This window comes from Amphiura filiformis, chromosome 11, assembly GCF_039555335.1.
Source record: "Amphiura filiformis chromosome 11, Afil_fr2py, whole genome shotgun sequence".
Taxonomy (NCBI): domain Eukaryota; kingdom Metazoa; phylum Echinodermata; class Ophiuroidea; order Amphilepidida; family Amphiuridae; genus Amphiura; species Amphiura filiformis.
The window spans coordinates 2,183,705-2,202,142 of NC_092638.1; the positions used below are offsets into that span (position 1 = coordinate 2,183,705).

The 18,438-nt window shown below is 36.5% G+C and overlaps 1 protein-coding gene across 1 annotated transcript; it reads right to left on the bottom strand.

Moving 5' to 3' along the window:
- Positions 1-16,846: 16,846 nt before the first annotated feature.
- Positions 16,847-17,464, bottom strand: LOC140164265 (craniofacial development protein 2-like). The gene has a single exon (XM_072187533.1). The coding sequence runs from the start codon at positions 17,462-17,464 to the stop codon at positions 16,847-16,849; it is 618 nt and encodes a 205-aa protein (XP_072043634.1).
- Between the last annotated feature and the right edge of the window lie 974 nt (positions 17,465-18,438).

An 18,438-nucleotide genomic window follows, 5' to 3' on the forward strand; every position in this document is an offset into this window, starting at 1 on the left:
CAATTCTCAGGGGACTCGTCCTCTTGTGCCGCGAAAGTGCGGCTTGTGGTACTTTCGCGCCGAAGTCAACTGTTTCAAAAATTTCATCCCTAAATAATTCGTCGAAATGATGACCAAATGGCTCATCCCCCTGTGATGCGGAAGTAAGGCTTGTGGTGCTTTCGCGCCGTAGTCCACAGTTTCAAAAAATAATATTGTAATGTCAAATTGGGGGAAAATGTCCAACCGTGTAATCATATTTATGATGATAAAGCTATGATTTTAATGCATGTATAGTGGAAAATGCTTATTTGTGAATTATTATTATAGGTCGGTTGGCCTGATATGCTGTATGTTGTGCACACCTGTATAAAGGCTTGCAATTTGCTTAGGTCAAATATTAAGAAAACATCTAGAAAATTTTACCAGTTACGCAATGAATCTGTTTTCCAAACTTGCTTGATTCGCAGAGCAGTAAAACGTTTTTGTAAATTTCTCATTTTTTTGTCTGAATTTCAACTCAAAAATATCACTGATTTTTCAGAAGGTTCAAATTATGTAAGAAAAACTCTTTAAGAAGGTTCAAATTATGTAAGTAAAACTCTTTAAGAAGGTTCAAATTATGTAAGTAAAACTCTGATTTATCAATAAGCCAATGCGATGTTCAGCAAATTTTGATTAATTTAATCAGATGCTCAATTTCAGAACGTGTCTACTCTTTGAAAACAGCTCCAATGTCAAATTTATATGTTTTGAAGACATCGAAAAGTATTACCATTATGTTTAGAGCAGTGGCGCATATTTCTTATTGACATGGGAAGGGGAATAGGGATAAAAAAAATTCTTGATGTTTAGTTAATCCAGCACTCTTTGGTGACCAAAAAGTTAAATGTAGAAATGCGCGCTAAGCGCAGGAAAAAATTGCCATATTGAAGCTAAAATGATGAATATGGTGCAAAAGTGGAATATAATTGCGCGAAGTGCGCAAAAATGGGCACTTTTGGGGTTAAAATGGCCAAATATGAGAATGATTTGGTCAGAAACCGACATATAGGCGTCAACATTGGGAGGGGGGATGATTGTATGGTCCACGCCCCAGGCAAAATATTGGGTGGATTTATCCCCCATCCCCCGGATCTATGCCTATGGTTTAGAGATATACAATGCAAACAATGCATTCAAAATATATGAATAATTTTTCACAAGAAAATAGTATCGGCGAGGTAGATAAAAACGTTCAGCTCATTTTGATAAACCTTTTCAGCAAAGACGCATATTTTTAATGGGGTGCTTTATTGTTGATGTAAACCATTAACTAACCCAAGCCGAGGGACCTACATATAGCCATTATCCCTCTTTTTGGGCGAGATGTGGCAACCTGTTTCTTGACCTACTTGTCACAGTGTTGGTAAAATGTATCTAATGTGTAATTCAAGGTCCAACAATGTTGCTCAAATTTAGTTTAAATGGAGGGTTAACTCTAAAAATATTGTACCAACCCCCACTAAGATTTTTTATCCGTCATAAAACAAACCGCACGCGTTTACGCCCAAACGACCGAAGCTAATCGTAGATCCTTTGCGCACATTTTATTAAAAAAATTAACTACAAAAATGACCATAGGGGGAGGGTTTGAGGCCCACCATTTTCGTTTCGCTCTTGTAAAATTAATCCTTGTTAGTTAGTTGAAAATATTTATTTCCTTTCATATTTATGAGAAAATTTGATGCAAATCGCATTTTTGTAGAATTTTAAGCCGAAAATCAATTTTGCTTATACTTGTGTACATAGCCATAATTTATCACATTTGCGTGGGTGCCCTCACATTATGACGTCATCTGTTGGGAATGTTTGTACTTATTTTGGTATCACTGGATAGAGGACACCCATAGCGATACATAGTGGTACCAAATAAAACAGTATATGATGTTTAGAATTGAAAATTAGGGGGTACCGGTTGCAACAAACTAAATATTTGTAGACCATGACTACACAATATGGTACAGTAGTTCTAGGGTTAATACATTGTATAGGTTGACTTATCTGCAACGCACCGTTCTCATGTTATAGGCGAAAAAGCCAAATATCTCATTTCAGGGCCTACAAGAGTTTAAAAGCTGAAATTTAGAAGCCGAATTTTCGACAAAAATGAGCCTTATGTAAAACTAGTCAGAAAAAGTAATTATTCCCTCTACTCGTTATGAAGGGAACTGGATTACTTTTATAAAGTTCAACTTTACGTGATTGTTGACCGACTTAGATTTAATCACATGTCGTAATGGTTATCTTATTTTAGTGAATATAATAGGTAAGTTAACTGATGCGAAGTCGACGATTAATATTGCACGTACATTTTACTCCAGTTTGATGACATATATCCGTAGTCCAATTGTCTGGTTAGTGGTATTCACCTCGACTGTATGTACGTAGATTTTACTTCAGTTTGATAACAAATATCCATAGTCCATTCGTCTGCACCTCGACTGTGTGGACGTAGCTCTTATATTAGTTTATCTTTCACTTATTTTTAGTGTTTATACTATCTGTTGATTTAAAGCTAAAACACGTCTGGCATTTTCACTGGGAGCAGGCAAACGTTTTGTTTTTTAGGTCCTTGTCTATGAGAACGGGTGAAGGAATGTTTTGGAGGTATTGGTCGTACAAAACGACGTTAGGTGCTCCGGAGCTTAAGAACAGCAATTTGCACTTGAAAGTCAGATTCTAAAAGGATTTTATAGTCAAATAAAAAGATCTGAAAGCACTGGGGGAATCATAATCCGAACGGGAGCGGGAGCGTGACCGTCATATGAATTAATGGTTATTAATGAAAATTACATAATATGAAAACTAAATTTGCTGTTTGAAGAGAAAAAGAAATTGTAAAGTTCTAGATGATTCCCATTTGGATATCTCAATCCCGATCTCATGTGTCTGCTACTGGTGTTATTCAACTTGACTCAGCTGACATTCGTCTAATCATAGGTCGTCAGGGTTATCTTTCATCCAGTGATTGTGATCGCTTAATCAAATGACGCGCTGAAAATTAAGAATTGTTGTTTAAACAGACGATATGACTCGCACGTAAGCACCAGTCGTATGACTGATATTTTCTCTCCAGGTAAATGTCCTTTAGAATATTAACTGCCAACGTAATATTTAACCCCATTTATACAAATATAAAACCTGCCAAGTTCTCATATAACTTCCATGGTGCGTTCTAGTGTCAATATCCCATACATATAAAACAACAATAACAACAGCAAAAATCTTGTCTGTTACTTTTACAGATTAAACATGGCTTCAGCTGGATTTGGACAAGACTTTAGAATATTCAAGTCTGAGGATCTTGAAATCAAAAGGTATCTTGGAGGTGGAGGATTTGGCAGCGTGTCGTTGGCAATTGACAAACAGTTAGGATATGAAGTTGCTGTAAAAGAGCTAAAAGACGTCAGGTATTTAACCTTTGTTTGTATCTTGTACTGTATAGGCCAGTGACGGTTTTCTTGTACACTGACCCTAGGTCCCTACTCACTTAAACTTAAGGGGTCAAAATAACCCCAAAAGGGTTATTTTTGACCCCGCAGGTGACTGTAGCTGAATGTCAATTATGCACCGACTAGAAAAAAATTGACCCTGGTGATCTATTTAAAAATTACTATAATTATTTAGGGTCAAAAAGGAATTATGCTGCACTAGCACTTCCAGTGTACAAGTGATATTTGATTTTAACAATTTATTTTTTTTGGTCTGCATTTATTTATCTGTTTCCCTTCTTGTATCTTTCCCTATCCAAATAGGGTCAACAAGGACGTGATTATGAAAGAAGCAAGAAAAATGTGGAAAGTCATCACTTGTCCAAACCTTGTCCACATAATGGGCATCACTGAGAATCCAATAGACAAGTCTATTGGAATCGTGATGGAATTCCTCGAGTATGGTGACTTGGTTAATTTCAACCGGAAGTTCATGATGCATGATGATTGCATGGCAAGGAAGATAAAGATGATCCATGAAATAGCTCTTGGGATGAATTTTCTACACAACCAGAATCCTCACGTGATTCATTCGGACCTGAAACTTGAGAACGTGTTCGTAGGACAAGGATTAATGGTTAAGGTGAGAATTGATATAATTTAGTTCTGTGCTATTTTTATATTTGTTTATGCGTACATAACCCAAAGTTAATGCGTCTTGAATCCAATTCTAGGTTCATCCAAGTACATTATATAATTTATATTAATAGCCGTTTTATCATTAAATAATGTCAGATGCCAATATGGCATTCTAATAATATTAAATACTATATTATCCTTGTCCAATGTTAATTTTGGTTTGTATCCCATATGTTTGTAGATCGGAGATCTTGGATTAGCGTTGAGTGCTCAAACAATGCAAAACATGGAAAAGATGTCCAAAGTTGGTGCTGCTGGTACCTTTTCTCATATTCCCCCAGAAGGATGGTCAAGCAGTAAAGCTATACCTGACAAATTCTGGGATATCTTTACGTGAGTATTTAGCATATTTCACAAGTTTTTTAAACTGTTTAATATATTTTTAAAGGAGGAAACACAAAAACTGATTATACACTCGGGAATCAAACCCAGGACCTCAGATTTGCGAGACATGTGCTTGACCACTTTGGTAAGGGGGCCTCAAAGGGACATCAATCAAAAACTATTACTAACATATTACTACAACTTCTGTTTCTACAACACAACTACTACAACTAAATGTAATACTACGACAATTTGACTTTCAGTATATAATAGTAGCATATTATGTAAGTAATGAAGCTCCGCATTCTACACAACATACCTCGACTCAACGAGGAACTACTACCATACTTTATTGCTTTATATTTAACAGATTTGCAATCACAGTATTCGAGCTTGTAAGTGGCAAGAATCCTTGGCCAGTACGTAAGTAAAAATGACCAATGAAACAAGTTCACATATAATGTTGATTTGAATAAATTTCCGCACTTATTCCTGGGGCCCCTTGATCACGCTTTTGGCGCTAGTAAGATTCTGAAGATGCACCCAGGTGCAAATCTTATGACGCGTCGTCAATTAAGCCCATCGTTATAGTTCAAACTCAACACCAGAAAACCATGTGATTTGATTGAAAGAGTTAAGATGTTTTGATTGGTTTATTAATAAGGACGGATTAACCCTTTGCTGGCCCCTAGGCACGGCAACATGATTGGCTCCATGGCTCTTCGGATCGAAATGTTACACCCCAGCCCCTGGCCCCTAGGCACGGCAACATGATTGGCTCTTCGGATCGAAATGTTACACCCCAGCCCCACTACTGTAACCTAGACGTCAAGTTGCTCTAGTATCCGCAAATGGCTTTAGTGGGATAAATATGCGCAAAGAGCGCAAATATTTGCAATTTTAATAAAATTGGGATAAAATCATGACGATTGTGGCCTAAAACCGAGCCAAAGGAAAATGAGCAGTACAACTAATTCAAACTTCCTCTTCCTTTACTGAAACTGAAACCATTATTTTTTCCGCTTAAAGTTTGACGCTCTTGGCCGTGGCTCCTGGGGCCGGGCCCACTGTCACAGTGTCTTGTGGCCGGTAAATCGCGAATGTTAGCGAAATCGACCCAATGATGTTCTGGGATAGGTTCTTAAGACCCTGCTCTTTTCTATCCACGAAAGTGACTCTGCATTAGGAAAGGAACACTGATCTGTCTATGCTTGAATCTTCCAGAAAACAAACAAAAGAGAAAACATCGCAAAACTATTTGGATAAATTTTCGTTAATTATCAAAATTACCAGCGGCAGTAGCGGCATCATATGATGTTTTTTGTTTCCAATCCAGATGGTGATAGTGTATTAGTGAGTGTGTGGGTGAGGGAAGGTGAACGTCCAGACGTGGAAAAGATTCCAGCAACAGTCCCAATTGCGATTGTAGAATTGGTCAAGAAATGCTGGGCCCAAAAGCCTTCTGATAGGCCACAGTTTCAGGGTAAGTTACATTTAAAAAAAATCTTTAACACCAACATCTAGTTCCTTAATTACGTAGGGTGTCCTTGAAATACTCTACCGTCAGCAACATTGTAAGAAAATGTAAAATCACAATATGTTACTAGTATTTCATTCAAGCACCTATAATTATCGTCAATCTCGCCGATCGTTATTTAGTGGAGACGTATTTAGTGGGGCGTATAAATAAGACGTATAACTAAAGACAAATAGGTTATACACCAAAGATTCAACGATACGCGAACGATTGGTGAACACGGCGAATAAAACTGGGGTCTAATATGAAACATAAATTTTACTCTAATTAAAGCACTTCAGGATTTATTCACATGGTATTTCAATTGAGGGCGTCACTGTGGAGCAAATCATACATTATGGCTTTAATAGGTACACTGCAGTAACCTGCAAATCATTGACACAGCCGTATCATTGACAAGTATCAATTATAATTTTGAAAGGCCAGATCTATAATTATAATAATATTATGAGCTTATAAGTGCAATTGACTTTTATTTCAATTCTTGTCCAGATATACTAAGGACCATCATCAGTATTAGCTTGCCCAAACGTGAGCTAATCAAAGCAGATGCAGCAATCATGGGTCGTGTCGGGGTAAGCGCATTTATAATTAGGATCTTTGGTTCTTTGATTTAATCTATGCAGAATGGTATTCATTACTCTCTGTTAATTAAATTAATTGATATTCATTCTACCTTTACATTATGTGATGTGCAAAAATCTTCAAACTATAAAAAATTAAAGGTTTTGCATTCAAAGAGAACTGATCCACCCTAAGAGTGCTCTATTCTTCATCTCCCTTAGATGACTCAGTATAAAAGCAGTAGGCCTATAATATGTACTGTCAAAGATGTACATTACGCTAGTGTTCGCTAAACTTACATTCATTTGTGTAAAGAGTTAGCTTATATCTCGTGTATGAGTCACCATGATGCTGTAAAGTTTAGGTAATATTTTTGTTCTCCTTATTATTATGTCCCCATCAAGGTCATAAATGTATACCCAATAGAAATACCGAATAATTGCACCTATCATATCGTTTTCTTATTTTAATAACAGGAAGCAGGAGATGACAGTAACGACACAACAGTCGACAGTGGTGTGGATAGTGCATGGGGAAGTCTCGAGGTTATGAAAATATCTGGACAGAGTGATGCAGCAGGGGCATCAAAGGAGAGTAACTGGGGTAAGTGAAAAACTTTCGATCACAATTCTCAATAGCCTTGTTCAGATCGAGCATTAGAGTATTCGAGAATTGCGATTCCTAAGTCAATCCCAAAGTGCATAACCCCCGGGCATAACCACACTACTAGAAAACCTCAAATTTAAATTTAGCCCACGTCAGCTTTGACATTACAACACAAAGCTATAAACATTGGCCTATTTAGTGGGACACTAAACGGTAAATACTGTATTTAAGACAAACGACCCCTAACCCTAACCACTAACCCTAACCCTAACCCTTAACCCTAACACCTAACCTCTAACCCCTAACCACTAACCCTTAACCCTAATTAGAATATGGTGATGTTTCTGTCTTAAATGCCACATCTACCAATTAAGCTCTTTAAACAATGTAAACATTCCATCAAACCAAGGTCATAGGTTATACTTAGTGCTTGAGAATTGCAAAATGGCTTGTTCACACGGCAGTAGCACTCACGGATTACTTGGGCTGCACTTGAGCACTAGCAAATTTCTTGGGATGAATTTTGGGATACATTTGTGGACAAACCTTGGAATCAGAAACCCTAAGAAAGACTGCACAAAAAGTAACGCAGCTGTTATAAATTCGCCTATACGAGCTTCAGAACTAATAATTGTTTTCACAATATTTTAACATAGAAAGAAGGATGATTTATTTACGCGCATTTTGATACCCTATTTGTCAAATGTCGTTCAATAGTGATTTTAACTACCCGAATTTAAAAGTTGCAGTTTATAGCGACCAATGGTAATTACGCAAGCATATGGTGGTACGTAAAACCCTCCATAATCTTCACGCTGACTTCAAATCAATACAAAAGCTGCAACTTTTAAGTTCGAGTATTTTTCTTTAAAACACTGATGTGTTGTTACTGTTGAGCAAAATTGGACGAACGGGGCACACCGACATCGCCTGGCTAATAATTACTTTTGGTCAGCAGAGATACTAAAATCAATATCCGGGATCGATACACGTGAATGTGCTATGCACGATTTTGATATTCAGACGAAAATCTTTGGATACCGGGGTAGAAAATTTCGTCTAAAGAAACCAGATGTGGTTCCTTGCACTTGAATATATGTATTGAACAGATATAATAGTCGTTAGCTTGTGTCTTGAGAAAGACGCTTGCGTCTTGAACTCAAAAACTGACAATAATTCTGATTTCATATGTGCCGAATTATATAGCGCAGTGTATAGGCCAATCGTGGAGGTAGTCTAAAAGCATATGACCTATGGCTCACCATGCTCGACTCACACACAGCGAGGTCAGTCACCGGGCTAATCGGGGCTATTGTCAGTAGCCTTAGTCATTATTATGTCCTTCGGCGCATTATGCGTCTCAAAACTATTAAACAGGTCGATACAAAATGGCCATGCGTGGCGGTGGATTCAACCTACCATGGCGATTTCTGCCATGAAGATATCGGGGCGATGACACTGTGCGGGGTATCAAAATGCGCGTGAATAAATTATCCTTCTTTCTATGTTGCAATGTTGTGAAAACAATAATTATTAGTTCTGCAGTTATAGGCGTGTTTATAACAGCTGCGTTACTTTTTGTGCAGTCTTTAGTCGATGCATTGTGTATCACACATTACAAGCTGAATAATGTAGGCCTATTATTATATTGAGGTTATTGCTACAATCATGTAAATGCCATGGGGTGAAAACGCATTAGGTAGATGTATCATAGCAGAGGGTCCGTAACAATCAACTACCCTCTTCGACAGCGAGCCCAACCAAGTACTCAAACCAAAATTTGCTTCATCTTTATATGATACGCGGTCTGAGTCTTCCATTTCTCAATCTCTTAAGCCAATCTAGTCCCTAATACAACATTTAAGTAACGATAGAGATTTTTTAATTAATAATTAAAATATTAATATTAAATTTTTTTTTAACGACCCAACCCTACAGGGTGTATCAAAATGTTCGGACTCAACAGTTTTGGAGTTTATTGTCAAGCTTGCTTCTTCAATATGCAACATTGGATCCTCGTATTATGCCTGTGATTTATATTTTTATGACCTTTGTTAACTTTCATTTACAAATAAGGCAGCTCCTATGTTAATTTTATTTTGTGGTAGTCTTGTCCATAATCACTGGAAACTGATGGGTATCAATCATTTTGATACACCCTGTATATGAGGGGTTGAGTTCACTCTAAAAAGTAATATGTCATGCAATGTAGGGTAAAATACATTTGGTGATTTAGCGTGCCGCATTTCAACAATTTTTCCGCTGCCACTGAGATACATTAGAACCAGAATCTTAATTCTTCTGACGTATTTTATTTTGTATGTTGCTTTCGTATTATATCATCACACCCGCTGTGGTTTTAATAACATGGTGGGCACAAGAGCCTACAATATATAATTTCGCTTCAACAAGGGTGTAATATGTGGCGCATAGCTCCTCTCAGCATGCATTTAGAGTAGGCCTAAAATAGGCTATGATTCGAAATGAACATGGTAATATTCAAAGGGTATGTCTGGATTGTGTCCACAATTCTTGCAGATGTTGCTGATTATATTATATTATATTATATTATATTATATTATATTATATTATATTATATTATATTATATTATATTAATTATATTAATTTTATGCTCTGTTGCCATGGGCCACAAAGTATCTTGTTTCTTTCTTTCTTTCCTTCCTTCTTTCCTTTTTTTCTTTTTTTCTTTTCTTTCTTTCTTTCTTTCTTTCTTTCTTTCTTTCTTTCTTTCTTTCTTTCTTTCTTTCTTTCTTTCTTTCTTTCTTTCTTTCTTTCTTAAAAATAAATGTCATAATAAATAAATTTCAGATTTATATAGGGCCTTTTTCCAGCTAGATCTTGACGGATTCAAAGCGCTGTAATTTCGCTGCCATGGTAAATCATCAGGCCTAAAATAGGAAAAGATTCGAAATGGAACAAGAGTATGTCTAGATTGTGGCCACAATTCTTGCTGATTTTATATTATTATATTGTATTATATTAAATAAAATTTAATTATATTATATTGTATTATATTTTATTATATTATATTATATTATATTATATTATATTATATTATATTATATTATATTATATTATATTATATATTATTATATTATATACTATACTATTATATAATATTATATTATATATTTTGATATTATATATTATTATATTATATACTATTATATTATATTATATTATATTATATTATATTGTAGGCCTATAATACAATATTGATTTTTTGCTCTGTTGCCATTCGCCACAAAGTATAGATAATTGAATACATGAATACAAAAGCCACCTAAGTCCATGCGAAGTTATTTTGAGAGAAAAACCCGTGTATCATTTTAATTCCTTCAGTTAGATTTACCTGGTCAATATGGTAAGTTTTACGTGCAAATGAGTGGATTAACCTGTATTAGGTATGACGATTAGTATTTCTTTTTTTTCTTTATTCTTTCTTTCTTTCTTTCTTTCTTTCTTTCTTTCTTTCTTTCTTTCTTTCTTTCTTTCTTTCTTTCTTTCTTTCTTTCTTTCTTTCTTTCTTTCTTTCTTTCTAAAATGTTGTCTTAAATAGTAAATATTATTGATCTTTACATCTATCATGTTTCAATATCACATACAAACAACTTGTCCACCTACCATGCTTACTGGTTATAACAACTTGCATCCAAGAATAGCGCGTTGGTATACGCTCTAGCAGGCCTGCTCTCTAGTTAAAAAGTGGTCTAGCCCACCTGAAACTTTTGTGTGTGTCATAAATAGTAGGCCTATTTAACATTGTTTGCGTATAGTGTAATGCAGGTTTACTGCCAATACACATTAAATCAGTAATAATAAACACATATTTACAGTACACAAATAATTTATTCATTTAATAAAGAGTAATAACATGAATGCGTTTTGTTGCATGTAATATCTGCTGGGTCACATGTAATATCTGATGGCTCACATCGTCACTGGGCGGGAAACCTCGTATGTACTTTTTGCCCTTGAATATGGATAAAGCATTGTAGGTGTAGATTTTATATTGAAGAGGTTGCTTCATCTATGTTCAAGGGCCAAAAGTACATGCAGGAAACACCTCATATTTACTTTTGGCCCTTGAACATGGATAAAGCCTTGTAGGTATAGACTTTATATTGAATGGTTTGCTTCATCCATGTTCAAGGGCAAAAAGTACATATGAGGTTTTTCCCGCCCAGTGACGACATGTAATATCTGCAGGCTCACAATCCATGAAATAACATAGGCCTACATGCACAAAAGATATGATACAATAGAAAAACAATAAAGAAATAATTAATATTAAACTCAATTCTCATTATTAGTCACATGTAGGGTTTATGTATATCTGTAGCATCACAAAATAAATGAAATAAATAAAATCGATAAATTTAATAAAATAAACCAAATAAATAAAACCAAAAGTAAGTAAACAAATAAAACAAGTAAATGAAAATAATCAATATTCAACTAATGTCCATCATTGCTATGACCCATATAATAATGACTAATCACATGACTGTGTTTTATTTCTATGTATCACTAATAGGATCTCAACATTCAAAAGAATGGAAATTGGTACAGACGATTGGACAAGAAGGGGACAAGGACGGAGAATTCAGAGAGGCAATGGATATTGCTGTGTGTAAGAATGATGACATCGTTGTAACAGATCATAGAACAACAACTACAAAAGCATACATGTTTAACAGTAACGGCACATATAAGTTTACATTCCAATCCCATCCAACCAATCCAAAAGGCAAACTCCAATACCCATCACGTGTCGCAGTCACACCAGGTGGAGATGTTGTTATCTCCGACCAATCAAACCTAGTAAAAATATTTTCTGCTAGTGGAGAGTATTTAAAAAGTCTCTCCACTATAACAGCAGAGTGCAATAATAGTACTAAGTATGGCACGATGGGTGTAGCAATATCTCCATCTGGTGTGGTTTACATAGGTGATACTAACAGGAAGGTAATTACAGTACATGATATGGACAGACAGCAACCTATAAACAAGCTGTCTGTCCATATAAAACCATACCATATATCATTAGACCCAGATAATAATATATGGGTGTCTGATTTTAAGGCAAGGCAAGTGATAAGATACAGTGATAGCGGTGTTGAGTTATGTCGTATCAAGTCATTTATTGTTGATAACAAAGCAGGTGTACCCAGGGGTGCCGTATATGGTAAAGGGTCAGTTTATATTGCAGTGATGGAGCGAAATGAGAAGAATCAGGGCATACTGACTACTGGTCACATACACCAATACACTATGGATGGACAATTCCAAAAGTGCATAATTAAAGGGATGTATGCACCTGAAGGTATTGCCATGTCAAATGGAAAGATGTATGTGGCGAATGGGAGATCTGGTGTATGGGTGTATGAGCAACAATAAATGGCCTGATTGCCTCATAACGTGCTTAATTCTCATTTATGTCCAACAATCAGCATGTATACATGATCACTGTGATGATTTGCATAATGTCTTATGTACACTCATCATCATTGCAGATCTGCTTTATTTTGTCACTTTTTGATTCCAGGAAAATTGTGTAAATTATCTCAATGTGAGTGTTATGTGAAATACATGCTTAAGGGGTTGTGCAATAAATACTAGTATGAATCGGGGGGGCAAAATTCTAAACGGTGCAAAAAAACCCTTCTTTGTTATCACCTTGAAATAATGACAATTTTGATTTATTTCATCAATTATTTTGATTATTTAAAAAAAAAATTTGCATCAAAAAACGATATAGGCCTATTTACATTTCATATCATTTGTATAGGGCCTACATATAGGCCTATTTAATTGATTATGTGAAATATCAGGGTTATCCTTGCCATGGAAATATTTGCTAGGGGGTGTTCGTTTTGTTTTAATTTGCTTGCCAATCAGACACTCATATATTATTATCTCTTATTTATGTCATATTATGTGTGTATGTTTATTATTATTTTCTCTTATTATGTCATATTATGTGTGTATGTATATTATTATGTCTTATTTATGTCATATTATGTTCCTGGTATATATATTATTATGTCTTATTTTTTGTTATATTATGTGTCATCGAAGATATTGAAGAAAGTAAAAAAGTCTACTATAATAATGATCGTATTTGATTTATTTTGCTTTGTTAAAACCAATGGGTAGCGGGACTCTGGCCTTGTCCTGTAATTTTATGAATGTACAGTGTCGTTTTAAAATGCAATCGAATGGCAATCTAGACTAAAGTATTGCAATTGTGCATCCAGTTAATGCCCGGAGTTAACGATCTTTTGCAACAGGCATGCCAATCCAGGTGTTTGAAGGGGAGAATCCTCTCTTTAAAATTTTTGCCGCTTGCTTCCCGAGCCAAATTGTATTGCAAATGCGACTCTATTGGTCATTCGGTATGTGTGTGTGTCGGGAGGGAAGGGGTAAGGGGAGAGGTAGAGGAGCCTGAGAGGTACCCCCTTTTAGGGGGGCAAGTTCCTGCTCCATGGATCCGGCCTTGGCACCAGGTCAATAATACTGAGAGTGTTCATTATATTTCGGCTGCGTTTTGAAGTCTGAAACTTTCGCAGTAAACATTGTAAATGTAAGAGTTATATAATTGTTTATATTGTGAAATATTTTGAGGTGCTTGATTATCAGTATGTTCAATTTATTGGACGTATATTAAGAACATTGATTCTTTTATAGGCATACTCGATCATTAAAATGTTGGTATTTTGATTAATTGCATAAAAGAAACTGTTTGTATCCGTAGCATTTAATAAGTAAGCTGTTTATGTATCATTGTTTACATAAAATTTGGTAATAATTGCAAGGTGTATAATTATAGGAAACAAACAAAAAGTTCAAAGACGTTCTATAAACTAAAGTCCTTCCGTTAAGGGTGTGGTCAGAAAGTCCGATTACGTTTATAAGAAACTATTCGGTAGGAATTGTCAACGTTTCGTACGTTTCAGAGAGGGTGGGATGGGATCAATCCCCTAACGAAAGTTTATAAGACGTCATCGAACTTTTGGTTTGTTCCCTTAAATCAATGTTAGCAGTAGGCCTGCATTGATATGTCCTTCGATCACTGTGACTGATAGTATCATAAAGTAGGATACATACATAAGAGATTCGACACGTGATTATGTAAATATAAACAAAACTAATTATTTATTTTATTTATATATTTATTTATTTCTCCATTTCATTCTTTTCTTTTCTTCATTTCATTCGTTCTTTATTCTTCCCTGCTTTCGTTCTTTTCTTTCTTTCTTTCTTTTTTTTTTCTTTCTTTCTTTCTTTCTTTCTTTCTTTCTTTCTTTCTTTCTTTCTTTCTTTCTTTCTTTCTTTCTTTCTTTCTTTCTTTCTTTCTTTCTTTCTTTCTTTCTTTCTTTCTTTCTTTCTTTCTATGCTTCTGGGTATTCATGGAAAATAAAAGAAGTGAATAATATCATTATTCTTCTCTGGTAAAACTATTTCATAGAGTGTTGATTTCAGTTTATTTGTTTGCGGAATTGATTTATTGTAGGGCCTATGTATATGCCTACACACGTTCGTCCCACACCCACACATCCCTAAGCATTCCCAAGCACACTACGTACCTCAACACATGCATTCAAAACAACAACCCCACATAATGTCCACATTTTAATCAAAATGAAAGACGAGCGCCCCCCCACACACACGTAACTAGCCACCCCTTAACGTAAACGTACCCTTCAATGTAGGCCTACCCCATACACATGCATTCACCACTGCACCACACATCAGAAACACGCATACAATCGTGTACGATGACGTAGCCAGTATAGAGACAAGGGGTTGGGAACAGAATCATGGCATGTCCCGACGGCCTGAAGATTTCGACACATTTCAAAGGGTTTCCTCCAAAATTTCAGACCCGCTCCCATAATTGCTTGCGATATGCGTGACAATTTGCAATTTTAATGCCAAAGTGAGCGAAATGTAAGTAAATTCACTTTTAAACATAGTAGGCCTACCATCAATAAGAGAATTCATAACTGGCATATGGCGGAATATACCGACGGTTAAGATGTACCGTCAGGTCGTCGATATAGGGGTGTCACAACATTTGGCTACGCCACTAACAAATATCCACCCAAACAAATACATCTCCCGACACATAGCCTTACCCCGGCTCACACCACACACACATACCCCACCCCTATAGACGCGTAAAGGCGGACAGTCATGCACGCATGAATATCTGCATAAGCCTCTTTTATAAGAGACATATTTTTTTTTATCTGATCCTTCCAATAATTGTTCAAAGCTGTAAAAATCAGTTATGATAGATGTTGGAAATAAATAAAAATTAGATCACGTCTGATGATTCTGTCAATCAAACTCCAGCACGGCCCGTGATTGGTTAGTGTCACGTAACTAGGGCAGTGCTAGGGCGTTACCTGGGAATTTGATTGACGGGATTGTCAGACGTGACCTAGTTTCTTTATTTCTGGTTTTTATTATAATAAATAAACACAGGAGAGAGTTGTTATATACATGCCATCGCATCCTGATCCGCAGAAATGTTACACACACACACCACACATTAAACACTCCCACACACCCCTTCCACCAGGGGCGGCGCCAGGGTATTTTGATAGGGGGGCAAAACAATTATTGGACATTTGTTATGCGGCAACGCTGGGGGTGTCTGCGGGGGGATATGCCCCCTCAGAATTTGGAAAATGAAAGCACAAATGAAGCCATTTGATTCACCATCACCCTTTTTACGGTTATTTATTTATTTTCCAACCGCATATTTTTATGGATTTCATTCACGGGCCCGACTTTCAGCCCGCTGGTTTTAGGCATGGACCTACTCAATTAGTAAATCCAGCACCTTTTGGCAACAAAATAAGTTCACGGTACAAATGTGCACAAAGTGAAATATGATAGAAGTAAAGTCGCGCGAAGCGCGAAGAAATTGGCTAAAATGGCCAAATATGAGGTTACTTTGGTCAGAAACTAAAAGCGTCAACATTGGGGGAATGATTGTATGGACCATCTACGGTACACTATCAAAATATTGGGGGGCGTTTATGCCCCACACCCCGGGTCGGATCTACGCCTCTGGTCGCAACGCGGTGTATGTTAACTCAAGTCAGTTGCATTGTACGGTATTATGATATGCCGGTTTTTATAAATTGGCACGATAAAATGATAATGAATAGGGGTGTCTTGAGGTTGGAAATATTTCAAACTGAAAGCCGTAATCAGGAGCGTAGGCGGGAGGTATAGTCGCCCCTATGATCACTAAAAGCCGAAAAGGTCCACTTTGCGAGCGAAGCGAGCAATAAAAAAAAAAATTATGCTTTCAAAATTTGCCCATTCGCGAGTGTAGCGTGCGCCAAAAATTAGCTTCTTTATGCTTTCTTGGTCAAAATTGTAGGAAAAGTTCCAAAACAGGTCCACCTTTTCAAAATCAGCCCCCAATAAACCCTCGCTACGCCTCTGGCCGGCCGTAATGAAGCCAATTGCTTATTTTATATTGGCGCATAATTTTTACACTATTTCTGAGAGAGGCGTTCTAGGTTTTGGATATACAATGTAATGAAACCCGGTAAAAGTTGTGTGATATCGGACTGAAAGTAAACTTATTTATAATGATTAATTGCTGCATGACACAAACTACGCCACTGTGGGTGCATCCATGTCCAGAGACGATTTTTGGCATAAATTCACAAGTCTCTCTCCATTGTCATTTGTTGTGTCGTAAAAACAATGAGGACCAACCACAGCTGGATGAAATACATGGCTATCTTGGCCAATTCTGGCATTGAAATCACCAATGACGAGGTGGATGTTGTGCCTCTTCACCTTTTCAAGATGGTCTTCTAGTGGATTATTGAAACTGTCCTTTTCTCCTGAGGTTGCTGATTCAGTTGGGGCATAAATAATTGTAACCGTAAGCTGGGAGTTCCCATTAAATGAAGCTGTTAGTATTCTTTGATTGATGGTCTGCACACTCTGAAGACACCTATGGATGTGCCTTGACATTAGAAGTCCAACACCTCCCTGCCTCTGGTCTGTGGCAGAACTGTAAATAAGTACCCAGTTCTTGTCGTCTGACCATAACTCGTCAGTGGGGGATGATGTAATAAGACGGTGTTCTTGCACACCGACAATGTCGACGCCTGCATCGCTACAACCCGTAAATAGTTGATGGGTTTTTCCTTGTTGGTGTAGTGTACGCACATTGTAGGTGGATCCAGTATTTGGATATTTGTTTGTAGTTTTCGTAATCATTAGTTTGCCAGACTTATTTTAGTCCGTGTCTGGCAACTGAACGGGTGATCAGCCCTGAACAGCATATTTCCGGAGGCAACAGCAGCCGAAATCCACATATTGATAGTGGCACGCCCCTGGCCCGGAACACGTTGGCTAGTGAAGTTATTTGACCTATGGTGACATGTTCAACACCATCCTGTTGACCGTTGGAATGACATAATCATTCTCGTCCGCTCTTTAGCCGTTGAGAGTTGTACTCTTCATCTGCCATTGGAATAGGTGGTTCCAAACTATTTGAACCATAGCTCGCCTCAAGAATAAACAATGTTTTACCCAACATAATTAATACAGACCAAAATGGCTTTTTAAGAAAACGTGGTGCAGCTTTAAACATACGCCTGGTTGAAGATGTTTTGAGATATACAGAAAAAGAAAATGTAGAAGGGGCTATGATTTGTATTGATTTTCGAAAAGCATTCGATACGATAAGCAGAGATTTAATTTTATTTGCATTTGAGAAATTAAATTTTGGTATGCAATTGAAAAAATGGATAACCACTATGTTTAAGAACACTGTAAGTTGTATATTACACAATGGTCATTTGTCAAATTTCTTCTTTCAAGAAGAAGGTTTAAGACAAGGTTGTAATTTATCTCCTTTATTATTATTATTAGAAATTATGTCAAGTAAGATAAGACAAATAAAATGATATACGGGGTATTGAATTACCCCTGAAAGACTATGGGGAAGGTGAAGTTAAAATAACTCAATTTGCCGAGTTTGGATTGGTGCAAGTAAAAGTTTGAAAAGAAGGTCGGTGATATCAATTGGAAATTCGAACCAAACAATAGTGTTAAATCATTAGGAGTAGTAGTTAACCCGACAATTAATATTGAAGAGTTGTCTGCATATTGGGAACCAAAAATGGTCTCAATAGAAAAGTCCATAAGAGCTTGGATCAATGGTTGGCAAAATACTCATAGTGAAAAAT

Excerpts from the sequence above, each read along its gene's own strand:
- LOC140164265 (XM_072187533.1), bottom strand. The coding sequence starts at position 17,464 with ATGATTACGAAAACTACAAACAAATATCCAAATACTGGATCCACCTAC.